General features: G+C 42.9%; 1 protein-coding gene across 9 annotated transcripts in view; it reads right to left on the bottom strand.

The window, feature by feature from the left end:
• LOC139265895 (eukaryotic translation initiation factor 4 gamma 1-like) overlaps positions 1–19,400 on the bottom strand; it is a 131,075-nt gene that overhangs the window by 31,115 nt on the left and 80,560 nt on the right. For all 9 annotated transcript variants that reach the window (XM_070883446.1, XM_070883445.1, XM_070883449.1 and 6 more), the window contains 2 exons: positions 17,325–17,458; positions 1,840–1,956 (listed from right to left, as the gene is read on the bottom strand). In XM_070883446.1, the coding sequence (XP_070739547.1) occupies positions 1,840–1,956; positions 17,325–17,458 (251 nt within the window). The remainder of the gene's footprint in view (positions 1–1,839; positions 1,957–17,324; positions 17,459–19,400) is intronic.

The raw sequence follows: 19,400 nt of genomic DNA, 5'->3' as shown, positions 1-19,400 counted from the left end.
GTACCCTCTCTAGTGCAATCACATCTTTCCTGTAATGTGGTGACCAGAACTGCACGCAGTACTCCAGCTGTGGTCTAGCTAGTGTTTTATACAATTCAAGCATAACCTCCCTGCTCTTATATTCTATGCCTCGGCTAATAAAGGCAAGTATCCCGTTTGCCTTCTTAACTACCTTATCTACCTGTCCTGCTACCTTCAGGGATCTGTGGAGATGCACTCCAAGGTCCCTTGGTTCCTCTACAACAGTGTCCCACCATTTAATGTGTATTCCCTTTCCTTGTTAGCCCCCGCCCAAATGCATTGCCTCACACTTCTCCGGATTGAATTCCATTTGCCACCGTTCTGCCCACCTGACCAGTCCATTGATATCTTCCTGCAGTCGACAGCTTTCTTCTTCATCATCAGCCACACAGCCAATTTTTGTATCATTTGCAAACTTCTTAAATCATACCTCCAACATTCAAGTCTAAATCATTGATATATACAACAAAAAGCAAGGGACCTAGTACTGAGCCCTGCGGAACCCCACTGGAAACTGCCTTCCAGTCACAAAAACACCCATCAACCATTACTCTTTTGCTTCCTGCCTCAGCCAATTTTGCATCCAACTTGCCACTTTGCCTTGGATCCCATGGGCTTTTACTTTCATGAGCAGTCTGCGATGTGGGACCTTATCAAAAGCCTTGCTAAAATCCATATACACTACATCAAACGTTCTACCCTTCATCGCCCCTCCTGGTTACCTCCTCAAAAAATTAAATCAAGTTAGTCAGACATGACTTTACCTCAACAAATCCATGCTGACTGTCCTTGATTAATCTGTGTCTTGCTAAATGAAGGTTTATCCTGTCCTTCAGAATTTTTTCCAATAATTTTCCCACCACCGTGGTTAGGCTGACTGGCCTGTAATTACTCAGTCTATCCCTTTCTAAATAGCAGCACCACACCTGTAGCCAGAGAGGATTGGAAAATGATGGTCAAAGCCTCGGCAATTTCCTCTCAACAGTCTGGGATACATTTCATCCACTTTCAGAGATGCTAAACCCCTTAATACTTCCTTTCTTGCTATGTTTATTTCATCGAATATTTCACACTCCTCCTCCCTGATTGCAATGTCTGCATCGTCCTTCTCTCGTGAAAAGAGACGCAAAGTATTCATCAAGAACCATACCCACGTCTTCCACCTCCACACAGGTTACCTTTAGGGTCTAATAGGCCCTACCCTTTCTTTCTAATCCTCTTGCTCTTGATGTATTTATAAAACATCTTTGGGGTTTCCTTGATTTTACTTGCCAATACTTTTTCATGCCCCAAGTATTCATAACAGTCTTCTATTCTTCATACTATTTTGTCAATTTAGCATAGAAGTCATAATTTCTGTATTTTTTTCATAATCGCCACTAAGGTTTAATTTATCGGCTTTAAGCATCAAATAATAAACGGCTTCAATGGTGGAAGGGGGAAGAAAGTAAATTTACTCCACCAGCTGTGGCATTTAGAACCAAGAGAAACTTGTTCACAAGAGTTAACCATATCCCTTTAAGCTGTTAATAAATGTGTACAAATTTGTTTTCTGAAAATGCTTGGAAATATACAGTGGAAAGCCAGAGAGGGAGTTTTTGGTTAAACCTTTAGTTGCTAAAGAATGAAAACCACCAATAAATTGCTGCCGAATTCAGTTTCATCAGTTATAAAAGTTATCCTTTTCAAAATTGTCACCAGTGCTCACGAAAACAAATGCGAAAATATTGGAAGTGCATAACTTTGCAAGAAGATACCACTTTAAATATCAATTGCCGTTAACTACAAATTGATTATAGTCTCCAAAGTCCAACTTACTGGGCCTCTTCCAATTGGTTGTCGTCCTAGATTAGCGAAGGAAGGAGTGAAGTCGGGCCCACAATTCATTCCAGCAATTCTGCTTGCATCAATTGGACGAAGTGGTGTCTTGTTTGCCTGTAAAATCAAAACATACCTCAAATCAAACCAAATCAGATCACAATGTTGACTATTCCAAAACATTACACAACATAACTAGGAGCAGGAGTAGGCCATTTGGCCCCTCGAGCCCGCTCAAAAATCTGTCTATCTCCGCCTTGAATATATTCAATGACCCAGCCTCCACAGCTCTCTGGGGCAGAGAATTCCATAGATTTACAACCTTCTGAGAAGAAATTTTTCCTCATCTCAGTTTTAAATGGGCATCCCCTTATTCTGAGAATGTCACCTAGTGTTAGCTTCTCATGGGTGGAAATATTCTCTCTGCATCGAACATGCTGAGCCCCCTCATTATCTTATATGTTTCGATAAGATCACCTCTCATTCTTCTGAACTCCAGCAAGTATAGGCCCAACCTATTTTCATAAGTCAATCCCCTCATCTCCAGAATCAACCTTCTCTGAACAGCCTCCAATGCACGTATATCCTTCCTTAAATATGGAGACCAAAACTGTACGCAACACGCTAGGTGTGGCCTCACCAATACCCTGTAAGGTTGTAGCAGGACTTCTCCGCATTTATATGGAATCTTGGCCTTTATTGCAAAGGGGATGGAGTATAAAAGCAAGGAAGTCTTGCTACAGTTATACAGGGTATTGGTGAGGCCACACCTGGAATACTGCATGCAGTTTTAGTTTCCATATTTACGAAAAGATATACTTGCTTTGGAGGCAGTTCAGAGAAGGTTCACTAGGTTGATCTTAGAGATAAGGGGGTTGACCTATGAGGAAAGGTTGAGTAGGCTAGGCCTCTATTCACTGGAATTCAGAAGATTGAGAGGTGATCTTATCGAAACGTACAAGATTATGAAGGGACTTGACAAGATGGATGCAGAGAAAATGTTTCCACTGATGGGGAAGACTAGAACTAGGGGCATAATCTTAGAATAAGGGGCCACCCATTTAAAACTGAGATGAGGAGATATTTATTTTCTCAGAGGGTTGTAAATCTGTGGAATTCATTGCCTCAGAGAGCTGTGGAAGCCTGGGACATTGAATAAATTTAAGACAGAGATAGACAGTTTCTTAACCGATGAGGGAATAAGGGGTTATGGGGAGCGGGTAGGGAAGTGGACCTAAGTCCATGATCGGATCAACCAAGATCGTATAAAATGGCGGAGCAGGCTCGAGGGGCCGTATGGCCTACTCCTGCTCTTATTTCTTATGTTCTTATATATATCCCTTGCAATAAAGGCCAACATTCCATTCGCCTTCCTGATTACTTGCTGTAGCTGCATACTAACTTTGTGTTTCATGCACAAGGGCCCCCAGGCACCTCTGTACTGCAGGACTTTGAAATTTTTCTCCATTTAAATAATTTGCTTTTCTATTTTTTTCTGCCAAAGTGGATAACCTCACATTTTCCCATATTACACTCCATCTGCCAACTTTTTGTCCACTTAGCCTGTCTATATCCTTTTGCAGATTTTTTTGTATCTTCCTCACAATTTGCTTTCCCACCCATCTTTGTATCATCAGCAAATTTGGCTACATTATACTCGGTCCCTTCATCCAAGTCATTAATGTAGATTGTAAATAGTTGTGGCCCCAGCACCGATCCCTGCGGCACCCCACTAGTTACTGTTGCCAAGATTTATCCCGACTCTGTTTTCTGTTAGTTAGCCAATCCTCTATCCATGCTAATATATTACCCCAACCCCGTGAAATTTAATCTTGTGCAGTAACCTTTTATGTGGCACCTTATCGAATGCCTTCCAGAAATCCAAATATACCACATCCACAGGTTTCCCCTTATCCAGCCTGCTCATTACATCCTCAAAGAATTCCAGCAAATTTGCCAACATGTTGTCCCTTTCATAAAATCATGCTGGCTCTACTTGATTGAATTATGCTTTTCCTAATGTCCTGCTACTGCTTCCTTAATAATGGACTCTAGCATTTTCCCAACGACTGATGTTAGACTTACTGGTCTATAGTTCCTCGCTTTCTGTCTGCCTCCTTTTTTAAATAGGGGAGTTACATTTGCGGTTTTCCAACCGCTGGGACCTCCCCAGAATCCAGGGAATTTTGTTAATTACAACCAATATATCCACCATCTCTGCAGCCACTTTCTTTAACACCCTAGGATGCAAGCCATCAGGTCCAGGGGACTTGTCTGCCTTTAGTCCCATTATTTTACCCAGTACTACTTTATTAGTGATAGTGATTGTATTAAGTTCCTCCTTCCCTATAACCCCTTGATTATCCACTATTGGGATCTTTTTAGTGTCTTCTACAGTGGAGACCAATACAAAATATTTGTTCAACATCTCTGCCATTTCCTTGTTCCCCATTATTAATTCCCCAGTCTCATCCTACAAGGGACCAACATTTACTTTAGCCACTCTTTTCCTTTTCATGGCCCCAAGTTTCGTGCCGCGGCGAAAACGCGCACCTCCGAGCTGGGCGCCTGTTTTTCACGCCGAAAACTGCGCCTAAAAAAAAGTCCGATATCAAGGAGCTCGATGTCTGCTTGGCGCGGCGCGGCGCGCTCTTCGCAGCAGGGGGCAGAGCCTAACACTCGTGCCGATTTTCTAAATAGCAGGGGGCGGGTACAATTTAAATTAGCCTTCGTGGTGCCGGCAACCCTGCGCGTGCGCGTTGGAGCGTGCGCGCAGTCTCACAAACATTGGCACTTGGCCATTTTTTAAAATACTGCAGAAAAAGTGAAGATTTGTTTCTTGGACCCCTGCAAAGGCTTGTCAGTTAATTTTTTTTTATATTTCTGTGTGAGGGAGTGCTTTTAGCAGCACTGCTGAATAAATCACCTGCTGAAATCAGTGAGTTCAGCTTTTCACTGCTAAACTTGCAGAACCGGTGCTGCATTGGTGCATGCAAATTAAGGACTGTGTGTTTGGAGAAATAAGAGTGCCAATTCAACTTTGCAATGGATCAACGTCCACCAAGAACAAAGAATTTCTTGCATGAGGAAGTGGAGATATTAGCCAACGTAATTGAGCAGAGATGGCAGGAGCTAGATACCAGCAACAGAGGTCGCATAAAAGTGCCACCAAAAGAAAAGAAACAACGCTGGAACCAAGTTGCAGAAGATTACTGCGCAGTGGTGCATACCATGAGATCTGGAAGTCAGTGTAAAAAGAAATGGCACCACCTTGGTCAAGTAGTTAGTGTAAGTAATATTTCCCATTTTTAATTTAATCGTAATTGTAACCTGGCTATCTGTATGTCCCACCTTGCAGACTGACTCTGTAAAAAGTTATATTTTACTCTTTGCAGAAGAAATTGGCCCACAACAAAAGGGAGACAACTCGGACAGGAGGAGGCGTGCCCAATCTGCATCCACTGACACCCTTGGAACAAAGGGTAGCTGCTATGATGAGTCGTACATGGAGAAAAGCAATCGGTTCAGCACAAGCTGGGCCCGCACGTGAGGAAGAGGGCAAGTCCTGAAAATGCATCATGGCCCTTTAAATCAACCTGCTGCCTGGCCAGCTATGTGTGAGAGTACTCATGCCACCCACCCGGCCTCTCCCTTGCTGTTAAACATTTGACTGTTCTGATGTATTTTGATGATGATGCTGCTGCTGCTGCCAACCCTGAGGGTACAGAACAAGAACCAGTACAACCAGCTGCGGATGATCCAGACTGGATGATGGCAGCGATGACTGAAATGCCTGCAGGGCAGAACTTCCAATTTGATGTTTATGAGCCCCCATCAAGGGGCATCAGAGTTTCAACCCCTAGCATAGGTCTTGGTTCCACCTTCCATGGTTTCGCTTCCGATGTTGCGGATCCCAGTGGTGCTGCTGGTATAATGCAGCATTCTACAGTCAGTGCACTAGTCCCAGCCTGCGCCTCCCTCTCGCATAGGTTCTGGTTCCACCTACTATGGTTTTGATTCCGACGCTTCGGGTCCCAGTGTTGCTGCCGATATCATGGAGCAGTTTACACCCATTCGTCCAACATCCCAGCCCACGGCTCGCACTCGAGTGCTGCCGTCTGCAACACAGAGCATCCTACCTAGCAGCCCGAGCCTCTCCCTCTAGTTCTGCCATCTGCAACACAGAGCATCCCACCATTCCAACCCGAGCCTCTCCCTCCAGTTCAGCCATCTGGAACACAGAGCGTCCCACAGTGCCAGCCTGCGCCTCCCTGTGTAGTGGTGCCGCTTGCAACACCGAGTATCCCACCGTCCGTGCCCGCGCCTCCCAGTGTAGTGGTGCCACAAGGCAGACCCAGGCAGAGGAGAAGGAGATTGGAGACACGCTCTCCTGAGATGCAGCGTGCAACAGATGCGACTCAGGTTGTGGCATTGGCTATGGAGACCAATGAGCTTACCCAATCACTCATCGGTGGCGTCAGTGCAGTGGGTGAAGAGTTGACGGTCCTGACGGGAGAAATAGCAGTAATGACACGGGAACTTAGGGAGGGAATGTCCGAGGGAGTGCAATTGACAGCACAGGCCGTCAGGGAGGGCATGCAAATTATGGCACAGGCCATCAGGGAGGGCATGCAAGTGTCAGCACAGGCCGTCAGGGAGGGCCTGGTTGAGGTAGCTGCTGCAATAAGGGCACACAGCCCAGCCAATCAAATGACACCCCCATGAGGAAGTGAACATTCACGGAGATATGGATGAGACATGGTTGCAGCCTTTCTTTGCTGCTTTTGTTCTTGTTCTTGATGTAGCTGTAGTAGCGTTTTTCAAATTGAAATTGTTTTGTAACTTTACAACTTATAAGGGATCTTATGGTTTTTAAGTGATCTTATAGTGTAAATGCTCTCTTTTTTTGTATCTTATTTAATTTTGCACCTAAAAAGTGATCCTGAAGTTTAAGTGTTCTTCAGAGTGTAAGATTTTTCACAGAAAGTGTTTTGTAACTTTTGTAACTTTACAAGTTTATAAGTGATCTTCAAGAGTCATATTAAGAAGTATAGTTTGATACAACAAATATTTTATTAGAGTGACGTTAACTTTTCAATAAAACTGTTTCATGTTCCATTAACACAACACAACGTAGGAACAACTGCAAAGAATAAACATGTCCATATGCAAAAGTGGTCACAGTGCCCTCAGGCATCAGTAGTTGAAGCGTTCATGGATGAGCTGCTGGCGCAAGTCTCGAGCAATTGTTAAAGGGGCACGATGGACGGCCCTCCTCCGACCTCGTGCTCCGGCATCAGGCACTTGCATGCTTTCCTGATTGTCGTTATCATCCACATCCTGGTATTCCGTAATACTATCATCATGCACTGGACTCTCCAGTCGGTCTTTGGGTTCCACTACAAGCTCCTGCTGCCTCATGATGGCTAAGTTATGAAGCATGCAGCACACAACAGTGAAGTGACCGACAATCTGAGGAGAGTATTGCAACTGTCCTCCGGAATGGTCCAGGAATCGGAATCGCTGTTTCAATATGCCAATGGTCCTCTCAATGATGCTGCGCGTCGCAATGTACGCCATGTTGTATTGACGGTCAGCTTCTGTCCGTGTCATGCGTATGGGTGTCATGAGCCAGGTGGTCAGGCCGTACCCTTTGTCTCCCAGTAGCCAGCTCTGCCCTTCTGGCTGCTGCTCAAACATGTCAGATAGAACGCTGTCGCGTAGGATGAACGCATCGTGGGTGCTGCCAGGGTATCTCGCATCGACTGACATGGTGCGCTGCTTGTCGTCACACACGAGCTGCACATTGATAGAGTGGAAACTTTTCCTATTTCGGTACTGCTCAGAATCCTCCACAGGTGCTCGCAAGGCTATGTGGGTACAATCAATGCAGCCCTGTACCTTTGGGAAGCCGGCAATCCTGAAGAAGCCCACAGCCCTCTCATGGATCGCTTGTGCGGTCATTGGGAAATTGATTAAGTCATTCCTTCGCGCATAAAGTGCAGCCGTGACCTGGTAAACGCAGGTATGTATTGCACGTTGAGAGATGGCACACACACCTCCAGTTGTAGCCTGAAACGATCCCTTGGCATAGAAATAAAGTGTAGCTGTTACCTTCACTTCAACAGACAAGGCAGTTGTCCTTCTGCTTCTGGGTTGCAAATCTGCTCTCACCATATCACAGATCTCAGTGACAACTTCTCTGCGAAAACGCAACCTTTTCACACAATCAGCCTCGCTCATGTCCAGGTACAAGCGCCTGGCTCGATACTGTCGACATAGGTAAGATCTCCTGCCCATCAACCTACGGGCTACGACGTTCCTGGTGTGGTGAGCTCTAATCAATTCTCTCCTATGCAGTGAATTGATGGCAAACCATTAATACGTAGTGTTGACAATGCAGCACCCATTCTGCAAATTTAAATATAAAACTGTCGATGTGGCTGCCTCTCCCTGTCCAAATGGCCTCAGTCCCCCTCACAGCTCGAAGGCTGCTGCTGTATCTTTGGCTGCCGGCCAGCCACTGACGCCGCCCCTAAAGCGTGGCCGAATGGCCTCAAGAACCTTAATGAGCTGCGTGTGTCCTGCGTTGATTCTTCAGCTGCCGGCCAGCCACTGACGCCGCTGTTATCTCATGGCCGAATGGCCTCACATCGGTCCGCTGATTCTTCGGCTGTCGGCCAGCCACCGACATCTCATGGCCGAGGGTCCGTCCGGTGCTGCTTCTTCGCGGCCAGCCACGAAGAGAATGAAGGCCTGCCTCAAGCACTGCAGCTCAGCTCGAAGCTTGCTGCCGCTGCCGTCGAGACACTGACGCCACACCGCTGCCTGTCTCCAACATGAAAGGCCTGCCTGAAGCACAGCAGCTCGAAGGCTGATGCTATTTCACACAGGTAGGAACATGGTTTATTTAATCTTTTCTTTGCTTATAAATTTTTATTCAGGTTAGATTTATTTGTATAATATTTGTATAAGTATAACTAAGGATTGATTGTAGAATTTAATGACTTCCCTTCCCCCCCCTCGTTCCCTACGCCTAATTTGTAACCTACGCCTGATTTTCTAAAGTGTGGACAAGGTTTTTTTCGAGCGTACAAAAATCTTCACTTACTCCATTCTAAGTTAGTTTGGAGTAAGTTTTCACTCATGAAACTTTGAAATCAGGCGCAAGTGGCTGGACACGCCCCCTTTTGGAAAAAAAATTCTGTTCCAAAGTGAAACTGTTCTAACTGACTAGAACTGGAGCAAACTAAATGTGGAGAATTCCAATTTCTAAGATACTCCGTTCTACACCAGTTGCTCCTAAAAATCAGGAGCAAATCATGTGGAAACTTGGGGCCTATGTACCTATAGAAACTCTGACTATCTGTTTTTATATTTCTTGCTAGTTTACTTTCATAATCTATCTTCCCTCTTTTTTTTTTTAAAGTCGTTCTTTACTGGCTTTTAAGTTTCCCAATCCTCTGGCCTCCGACTAATCGTGGTCACATTGTATGCTCTTGGTTTTCAATTTGATGATATCTCTCATTTCCTTAGTTTTAGCCACAGATTGTTATCCCTTCTCAGTCTTTCCTTCTCATTGGGATATATTTTTGTTAAGAGTTATGAAATATCTCCTTAAATGTCTGCCACTGCTCATCAACTGTCCCACACTTGAATCCATTTTCCCAGTCCACTTTGCAAAGGTATGAAAACAGAGTTGGCTAGTCTCCTTTATTTAAGCTTATTTAAGATCCAACTTTCTCACCCTCCAACTGAATTTGAAATTCAACCATGTTATGGTCACTCATTCCTAGAGGATCCTTTACTAGGAGAGAGTTTATTAATCCAGTCTCATTACACAGTACCAGATATAAGATAGTCTGCTCCCTGGTTGGTTCCACAACGTACTGTTCAAGGAAACTATCCCAGATACACTATGAACTCGTCTTCAAGACTATCCTGCCTAATTTTTGTCCAATCAATAAGGAGGTTAAAATCGCCCATGGTTATTTTTTTTTTTTACAAGCCTCCATTATTTCTTCATTTATACTCCGTCCAACAGTGTAGCTACTGTTAGGGGACCTATAGACTACACCCACCACCGACTTTTTCCCCTTATTATTCCTCATCTCCATCCAAACTGATTCAACATCGTGATCTTCTGAGCCAGTAGCATTTCTCACTAACGCACTGATCTCATCCTTTAACAGTGCTACCCCAACCCCTTTTCCTTTGTCTGTCCTTCCGAATTGTCAAATACCCCTGAATATTTAGTTCTCAGCCTTGGTCACCTTGCAACCACGTCTCTGTAATGGCTATCAAATCATACCAATTTGTATCTATTTGTGCTGTCAACTCATCTATTTTGTTACAAATGCTACGTGCATTCAGATAGAGCTTTTAAATTAGGTGTTTTTTTTTTTACACCATTTTTTCCTGCTTTGACCCCATTTTCTGATTCACCTTTATGTTTATACATTCTGTTCCTTCCTGTCACGCTCTGGTTTTCATTTCTCTCTCCCCTCCCCCCCCCCCCCCCCAGTGCTACCCTGCTCTACTGTTTTACATTTTTGCTCAGCTGAACCCTCCCCACTAATTAGTTTAAAGCCCTTAATTTAGACCCAGCTATATAAACATATGCTGTAGCATTTAAATTTTGAATCTCCCAGCTCCTCAGTCTGCACTGCAGACACTCCTATATTCTACTTCTCAAATTTTGCTATTTAACTATCAATAGAATCAAATCAAAAGTATTACTTAAAATAAAGCCAGAATGTCTGAATTTGAATGAGGACGAGTGAAATTTGCACACTCAAACCCATTTAACCCCAACCCAGAAGACGATAATTAATTGTGACTCCATGTATGCAAAGCCACAGGAGATTAACTCGTAGATATAAAAATTAGAATTTACATAGTGTAAGAGGAAAATTTGGCATTAGGGGTACCAGCGGGACAAGGGTTAAAGTACTGGTTCCTGCCCTGGCCCATAAGGAGGTAAAAGGCCTCTCTTCGGCCTTGTACCAAGGCTCCAGAAGTTATCAATTCAATAATATTCCGACAAGGTACGATGTGAGAACCTAAACAGACATTGATAAGACCTTGCGAAGAGGCTCGAGGCTCGAGGCGGACTCACGGGCACCAAGGAGAATCAACAAATTCTGACCTAATGAAGTCATTCTAGTCACGGCCTAAAGTGGTCACGAGGGTCTTGGCCTGTCAATCCAAAGTAGCACTAATAAGGTAGTCCAATTAGAGAAGTAGCACTGATAAGGTAGTTCAATTAGAAATCTAGGGAGGTCTTGTCTGGGAACAGAGGGGTTTTGAAATGTATAAAAGTTGTATGATTGTGCTGTTCGGAGAGCATCTCCACTCGCAGACGGCTGTGATGAGGGATGTTCCCGGATGTTCATCTCTGTCTGCTAACTTCGAGAATTGCTACAGGGGCTGGGGCGAGCTTCGACTCTATCAGTGAGCCCGCTCGTGGGAAAAGAAACCTTCCCTCTCTCCCCCATCAACACATAGTATTCCATTTCCCTTTTCTACCTGTACATCCACCTTTAACGATCTCCATTCCTCCACTCAAGTTCACCATTTGGGGTATACCCAGTTTCCGATTTCACCCTTCCCTACCAAAAGGTTATATTAAGTCATCTTTCTCTGCATCTATTGTGTATCTGCAGACTCCACCAATCGGTTTATGGCCTGCAATCTCCTGCATTCTTAATTTTATTGTATAGCCAAACTTCTAAGTTACTGTGTGCAAGTCCAAGTCATTTATCTAAATGGAAAACCAGATCTCAATTCAGTTCACTGGGTCAAACCCCATATCCCGAAAAACACTCCATTACACCCTTCTCTGCTTTCTGACCCCATCATCTTCCAAGCTATGCAGCTACATTCTCCAATTCCTTGTGCCTGGTGTATTTTACAAATGCCTCTGCAAACACATGTAGATCGGACAAAGGCATTTTGTCCAAATACAGCATGTGCTATACTTAAAATACCAGAGAAAGATAGCGGTCATTTAACTTGCAGTGGCCACTTTGAGCCAACATCTGTAAGGTTCTGCAAGAAATTATGTATAAACAGGACGACATGGAGCATGGAGCAGATACATGGTTTTGAGCGTCACCATGCTTTAGTATAGGATAAACCTGATATTACAGTATCCCAAACTAGCCTGGAGATATAGGCCAAAAGGCCCACAATTTGTTTTTCTTTATTTGGATGTGGAGGTTGAAAAAAATGTGGAGGAATGTTGCATTTCTTACCATAGGCAGAGTATTCCTAATTCTTTGAGAGAAGTTCAGCCCCCACATACAAAGGTCCCTTCCTGTCTACTGCTTATTTTCCTTCTGACCTGGAGTGGTTTAGACCATGTTAAGAGTTTTTTTTAAAAACTTTGTTCTTGTTAATCGTCTTCTTGTTACTAGAAGGTTGTGGCATCTTGCTTCTGTATCCTCAAAGAACCAAATGAAGAAGAACGGACACCCTTATATAGTATATCTGGTATGTCAATTAGATTGCTCCAGCAGTTTGGCTTTCTACCTACATATAAAAAGGAGGATAGTTAAAAGGAATGGTGGGGCCAATTAGGCACAAAAAAGGAAATCATCTTATGGAGGCAGTGGGTATGACTGAGGTACTGAATGAGTACTTTGCACTGTCTTCACAAAAGATGAAGTTAATGGTGCAAGGGAGGGGTAGAGATAGGGATAGAACAACAATAAATAGAAAGGAAGGAACTGTTAAATAGGTTGGCATCACTTGTGACCCGGTCCAAATGGGATGCATGCTCGATTGGTGAGGAAAGCCAGGGTGGAGATAACATAAGCTCTGACCACATTATTTCAATCCTCCGTGGATAAGTGAGTGGTGCCAGATGACTGGAGGATTACAAATGTTAAACTCCTTTTCAAAAAGAGGATAAACTTGGTAATTACAGGCCAATCAATCTGACATCTATGGTGGAAAAACCACTAGAAACCATCGTCAGGGACAAAATTAATTCTCACTTGGAGGAAATGTGGGTTAAATAAGGGTTAGTCAGCATGAATTTGTTAAAAGACAAATTGTGCTTGACTAACCTAATTTGAGTTTTTTGATGAAGTAACAGAGGGTTGATGAAGGTCGTGCAGTAGATGTTCTATACATAGACTTTCAAAAGGCATTTGATAAAGGAGGGAAAGTAGTATTGAACAGACATTTTTCTGACTGGAGAGAAATATGCAGTGGGGTCTCCCAGGGATCAGTATTTGGACCATTGCTTTTATACACACACACACACTTGAAGTTTGCAGATAATACTATCTGCTATGGTGCCAGATTTTGTGAGGAGGACAGTAGCAGACTCCAGGAGGACATAGACTGGTAAAATGGGCAGACACATGGCAGGTGCAATTTAATGCGGATAAGTGTGAAATGGTACATTTTGGGAGAAACAACATAGAGAGGCAGTGTAATCTAAATGGTACTGTTTTGAGTGGATGCAAGAGCAGAAGGACCTGGGGATGCATATTCACAAATTCTTGAAAGTGGCCGCAAGTTGATAAGGCAGTTAAGAAAGGGTATGGCATACTTGGGTTTGTAAATAGGGCCATTGAATACAAATACAAGGAAGTCATGCTAAACCTTTTCAAATCACTGGTTAGGCCTCAGATGGAGTATTGTGTACAATTCTGGGCACCACATTTCAAGGCCTTGGAGAGGGTACAGAGGCGGTTTACTGGGATGATAGGATGGATAAGGGACTTCAGTTGTACAGGAGAGACTGGAGAAGCTAGGGTTGTTTTCTTAGAGCAGAGAAGATTAGGAGACCCAATAGTGGTAACCAAAATTATGAGGTGTTTTGATAGAGCAAGTAGGGAGAAACTTTCCTCTGGCAAGTGAGTCGGTAATCAGAACTAGGGGGAAAGGAGTAGAAATTATTTCACAGTGGGATATGATGATCTGGAATACACTACCTGAAAGGGTGGTGGAATCAGATTCCATTAGAACCTTCAAAAGACCATTGGACATGTATTTGAAGAGAATTAATTTGCAGGATTATGGGGGAAAAGCTGGCATGTGGGACTAAATTGGACAGCTCTTTCAAAGAGCCGGCACAGGCAAGACGGGTCAAATGGTTCCCTTCTGTGCTGCAAGCTTCTAGGATTACATAGCAACACATAGTATTTACAGCACAAAAACTGACCAATCGCTCCAACAAGCCGATGCCAGTGTTTATGCTCCACACCAGAATGCTCCCACCCTTCTTCATCTAAGCCCATCAACATATCCTATTCCTTTCTTCCTCATTTGCTTATCTAGCTCCCCCTTAAATGCACCTATTCTATTCATCTCAACTTCTTTGTAGTAGTGAGTTTCACATTCTAACTACTTTCTGGGTAAAGAAGTTTCTTCTGAATTCCCTATTGGATTTCTTGGTGATTATCTTATACTTATGACCCCTGAAAACATCATCGCTTCAGCAACCCTTTCATAATTTTAATGACCTCTATTAGGTCATTAGAGAAAAGAGCCCAGCTTGTTCAATCTTTCCTGATAGAATGATACTGAACTGAGAGGGTATACCTATGATTTCAGTGGGCCAAAAGAGATCGCTTTTAATAAAAATGGGTGTAGTGAATGGTTACTTCATCTCAAGGATGCCTTCAAAGTTATAATTGTTTTCTCAAGTTATCCAATTTTTTGAATAACTTTTCTAAGGAAATGGGGCTTTAACGTGCGAGAGCTGAAAATATGTATAAATCCAACAAATCCAAAATGGAATATCTGGAGAAACTGGATTCTGAGCAACATAATTCCAATTATGCTAATGGTGTAAGTAAATTCAGTCAGATTCCAGTGCATTGGTACATCATTGTCATCCAGAGATCCTTTTGGGAAAAAGGCGACTATTCCAAGAACACATCCCCATTTGGTTAAATTAAATCGGACTAATATTAATGTCCCAATGCCACCCATAACCATCAGTTCCACAAGCGATATAATATTGTATAGCTGCATGATCATATGCTCAAACATCACATAAGGAGTATCATTTCAAATCAATCCTTTAAAATCGATAATGGGAATCTCAGGAGCATTTGTATGTAGATCCTTTGTAACTGTGACAAAGGTAAACTAGCCCTCCTCATCCTTCTCGACCTGTCTGCAGCCTACGACACGGCTGACCGCTCCATCGCCTCTCCATCATCGTCCAGCTGGGTGGGACTGCACTCGCCTGGTTCCATTCTTATCTATCTAATTGTAGCCAAAAAATCACCTGCAATGACTTCTCTTCCCACTCCCGCATCGTTACCTCTGGTGTCCCCCAAGCATCTATCCTTGGCCCCCTCCTATTTCTCATCTATTTGCTGCCCCTTGGCGACATCATCTGAAAACACAGCGTCAGTTTCCACATGAACGCTGACAACACCCAGCTCTACCTCACCACCACTTTTCTCGACATCTCCCTGGTCTCTAAATTGTCAAGCTGCTTGTCCGACATCCAGTACTGGATGAGCAGAAATTTTCTCAATTAAATATTGGGAAGACCGAAGCCAGTGCCTTTGGTCCCCGTCACAAACTGCGTTCGCAAGCCACCAACTCCATCCCACTCCCTAGCCATCTGTTTTGAGGCTGAACCAGACTGTTCGCAACCAAGGTGCCATATTTGACCCTCATTGCTTCCAGCCACATATTCGCGGCATAACTAAAACCGCCTATTTCCACCTTCGTAACATTGCCCATCTCCGCCCTTGCCTTGGTTCATCTGCTGCTGAAACCCTTATCCATGCCTTTGCTACCTCTAGACTGGACTACTCCAACACACTCCTGGCTGGCCTCCCACATTCTACCCTATGTAAACTTGGTCATCCAAAACTCAGAAGCCCGTGTTCTAACTCGCACCAAGTCCTGCGCACCCATCACCCCTGTACTCGCTGACCTACTGGTTTCCAGTTAAGCAACGCCTCGATTTCAAAATTCTCATCCCCATTTTCAAATCCCACCATGGCCTCGCCCCTCCCTATCTCTAATCTCTTCCAGACTCACAGCCCTCCCCAAGATATCTGCGCTCCTTAAATTCTGCCTTCTTGAGCATCCCTGATTATAACTTCACAACTATTGGTGGCCGTGCCTTCAGTTGCCGAGGCCCTAAGCTCTGGAACTCCCTCCCTAAACCTCTCCGTCTCCTTTAAGATGCTCCTTAAAACCTACCTCTGACCATCTGCCGAAATTGTGTCTTATAACACTCCTGTGAAGCACTTTGGGACATTTTACTACATTAAAAGCGCTACATAAATACAAGTTGTTGCAATGAAAAATGCACGAATGGGACTTTTTCCCTAGGTGAGGTTAGACCCTATGGCATTGGCATTTGGAAGACATGGTTTGATATATTAAGATTAAGGCACCAATGAGCACCAATTAGCTTCAGCTGCAACAAGACCTTCCTATGCCACACTATTCCATCTTCAAAATTTTGGAACATTTTCTTTATTCTGGTGCTTAAAGTGGGTCCCAGCCCCAATGCTGACCAATTTTCTGATTTGTGTCAAAGAAAGGTGTTTAACACTAACATCCGTGCCAATACAAAAGGCTTCTCGACCAATGTACCTATCAGGGCTGTTCTTCGGCATAGTCCTTATCTATTCTTCATTTTCTTTCTGGCTTGAAAGTGTTTCTTAAAGAAACCAGAACTCAGTATCTCTGTATCAAGCCTCAAGGGACCTTTACCGAGATTGCTTTTGAGCAATAGTCCGAACAGATTTTGGCTGATGTGGAGCACATTCCACGCTTCCAACAAATGTTGATACCCGGAGACAATACTGGCATGTGTTGCGCATCACTGGGAAGAGCTTGAAAATGGATTGCCAGTATTACTGATCAGAATAGATCCAAACACTACTTGACTGGAGAAATTCTGCCTACGGCTGTGCTCCAGCCAACAGAAATAAAACTTCTTAAACTCGCCTCAAAAAGAATTTGGGAGTTATTGGCTTTCGAACTCAGCAAGACTCAGTAACACACATGCAAAAAAAAATATACAAAAACTCCTTTCTCTGAGGTAAAACATAACTTTCCACAATGGGACAGAAAGCAAGGATGCCATTAAGAATGAAGCTTTAATGGGCATATCAACTGAAGTGGCTGTACATAAAAATCCAAAAGGATTATAATTAGTATACTTGTAACCCACTAGACAACAGATTTATCTGTACACATAAATGGAGGATAGATTGATTTCAAACTCAAATTCTGTGGCTCTCCCCTGTTCATCCATTAACCTCAAATATTTACTCTCATTGCATTGCTCTGGAGCAAGACAACAAATGGCATGGGAACATCTAGGCCCAGATACTATGAATTAAAAATAAGTCTATTCCAGCAATGTAAATTTAAGCGAATCAAAAGCAATGGCATAGGTTTTTTTTAAAAAAAACATTGCTTTCAGTTTGCTATTTTAAAACGCTTACTATTAAAATTACTATCTGATCCACAAGTACACCGCATACCTTGTCCAACACAACATCACTAATCGCTGGTAGGCCTTCAGGTTTCTGCATGCTAGCAAAGATGAACTGGAACCCCAAGAGAAATTCACGGTCATATTTCTTCTTGTCCTCAGGATTAAGTGGTTTCCAATTTTCTAACGGGAGCAAATTATAATCGTTACATTTAAATGTTATATACGTTTCAGCTTTATACCACTACATAGTAATGTTGTGCATCTCCATTAGTATAGTCATCACCTTCCTTAAAGATTGCAGAACTTCCATACACGTATGGGAATTATCATTCCAGGGAAAACCACCCAGATCAAAAATTCACCCCCCTCCTCCCCCAAAACATTCAGGTCATAATCTGCAGTTTGCGGCAAGGTCCTATTCAACGATACCTGCCGAGTCCCAAAGCAACAAAACAAACAAAAATACAAACATCTGCAAGCCCCACTAAACCAGAAATAGAATATGGGAAAGCTTGAAAGGAGCTTTGTACATGGAGGCCAAACTTCTATCAAAGGAGGGGGCATACCACAACTGTAGCAGCTAATCCAACATTCTTCATTTAACCACCACGTAGAATAGAAAATATACCACACTGACCCAAGAAATAACCTCACCCCTCATTTAGTGAGATCTTGGCCCTGCCAGGGAGCAATCACTGTTTCATAATGAGCTGGCCAGTTTTATGATTCATTATTACATAGCATTCTGGGATTTTTAAGTTAGTATTTTGCAGCCTGATTACTTCAAATTCATCAGTTTGCAGACACATTCTGTTTTTATTATATGGAATGACTCCAGAATTTTTAAACTTGTGTTTTAGGGAAATAAAATTAAATGGAGGATCCTCAAACATGGGGTAGTGTACAACAGATCAACAGATTCATCCTCAGGACCTTGGTGTTCATCATAATGGGTTTACGTAGTCTTGTCCCCAAAATGGAAACAAGCTCAAACTGTTAGACCAGTGATATACATGTAAACTATATAAATTCCTTTATGGTGGTGAGTAAAACTTCAATGTCATGATCCAAATTGAACGGCATGAGAACAGGATGGAGATTGACCACTGCCTTACTACATACCCACCAGAATAAAATGGATCCACCATAAGCACAAACCTCACGTTAGAAAAAAGGGTAAGCAACTGTCTTGAAGGACAGAGGAACTTAAAATTTCTTGCAGTCCGTAACTTCAAAAGGCTTAATTACTCGCATCCAAATTCAAGCCAGGTCAAGACAATCTGGGCCATGGAGCATCATCATTGATGCCACATTTATTTGTTCTCCAACAGCCACACTCAACATTTGGCAGGTGACAGATGATAACATGACTAAGAGCATGGACTTACTCTGACAGATAAAGATAGTAAGTCAAAATGGTGCTGACAGAAAACGGCAAGATCTTAAACTATAAAACCAAAACTTGATCGAACTTCAAAACAAAGTAAACTGTCCTACAAGACAAAAAAGTAAACCTGGTAGTAAACAGCATTAAAACGCTCTAACTTTCCTTGCATTGGAAACAGGCTGACAATAGTGGAGAATGATCCATGGGTTGCAGAATAAATGATAATCCACGCAGGATATTCAAAACCACTATCCCTCCTCTCTTGTATTCCACCCCACATCCCCATCAAAACAAAATTATTTCCTATTTGTACATGGAGTTTGAATACATTAGAAATACAATTTGTTTTGCTCAGAATATTCAGTACAAAGAACTGAAACAAAATAAAATACAACACGATCAGAAGTACTTGTAACATTTTCCATAAGTGTTGGACTAAACATCTAGATCTACATCAGTTTATCCCCACCTAGTGGCAAATGACCAAATTATAAACATAAAAGACAAGTTACTGCTTGAACAATTACATTATAGCTAGGGTACAGCAGTTCGACTTTTATTTTAAAATTCTTATATTTAGAAACACAGTTCATAATCAAATCATGCTGCATACACAGCAGGGATAGAAACCAGTGAAAAGGACAGGGTTAATACACAATACAATTAAAAAGGCCCAATACTTTCTGGGCTCCCAGTCTTTGATAACTGAAAAGATTTACCTTCAGATGCTTCTCC

The sequence above is a fragment of the Pristiophorus japonicus genome, chromosome 6 (genome assembly GCF_044704955.1).
Source record: "Pristiophorus japonicus isolate sPriJap1 chromosome 6, sPriJap1.hap1, whole genome shotgun sequence".
Classification (NCBI taxonomy): Eukaryota; Metazoa; Chordata; class Chondrichthyes; family Pristiophoridae; genus Pristiophorus; species Pristiophorus japonicus.
This window is presented reverse-complemented; position numbering and strand designations above follow the sequence as displayed.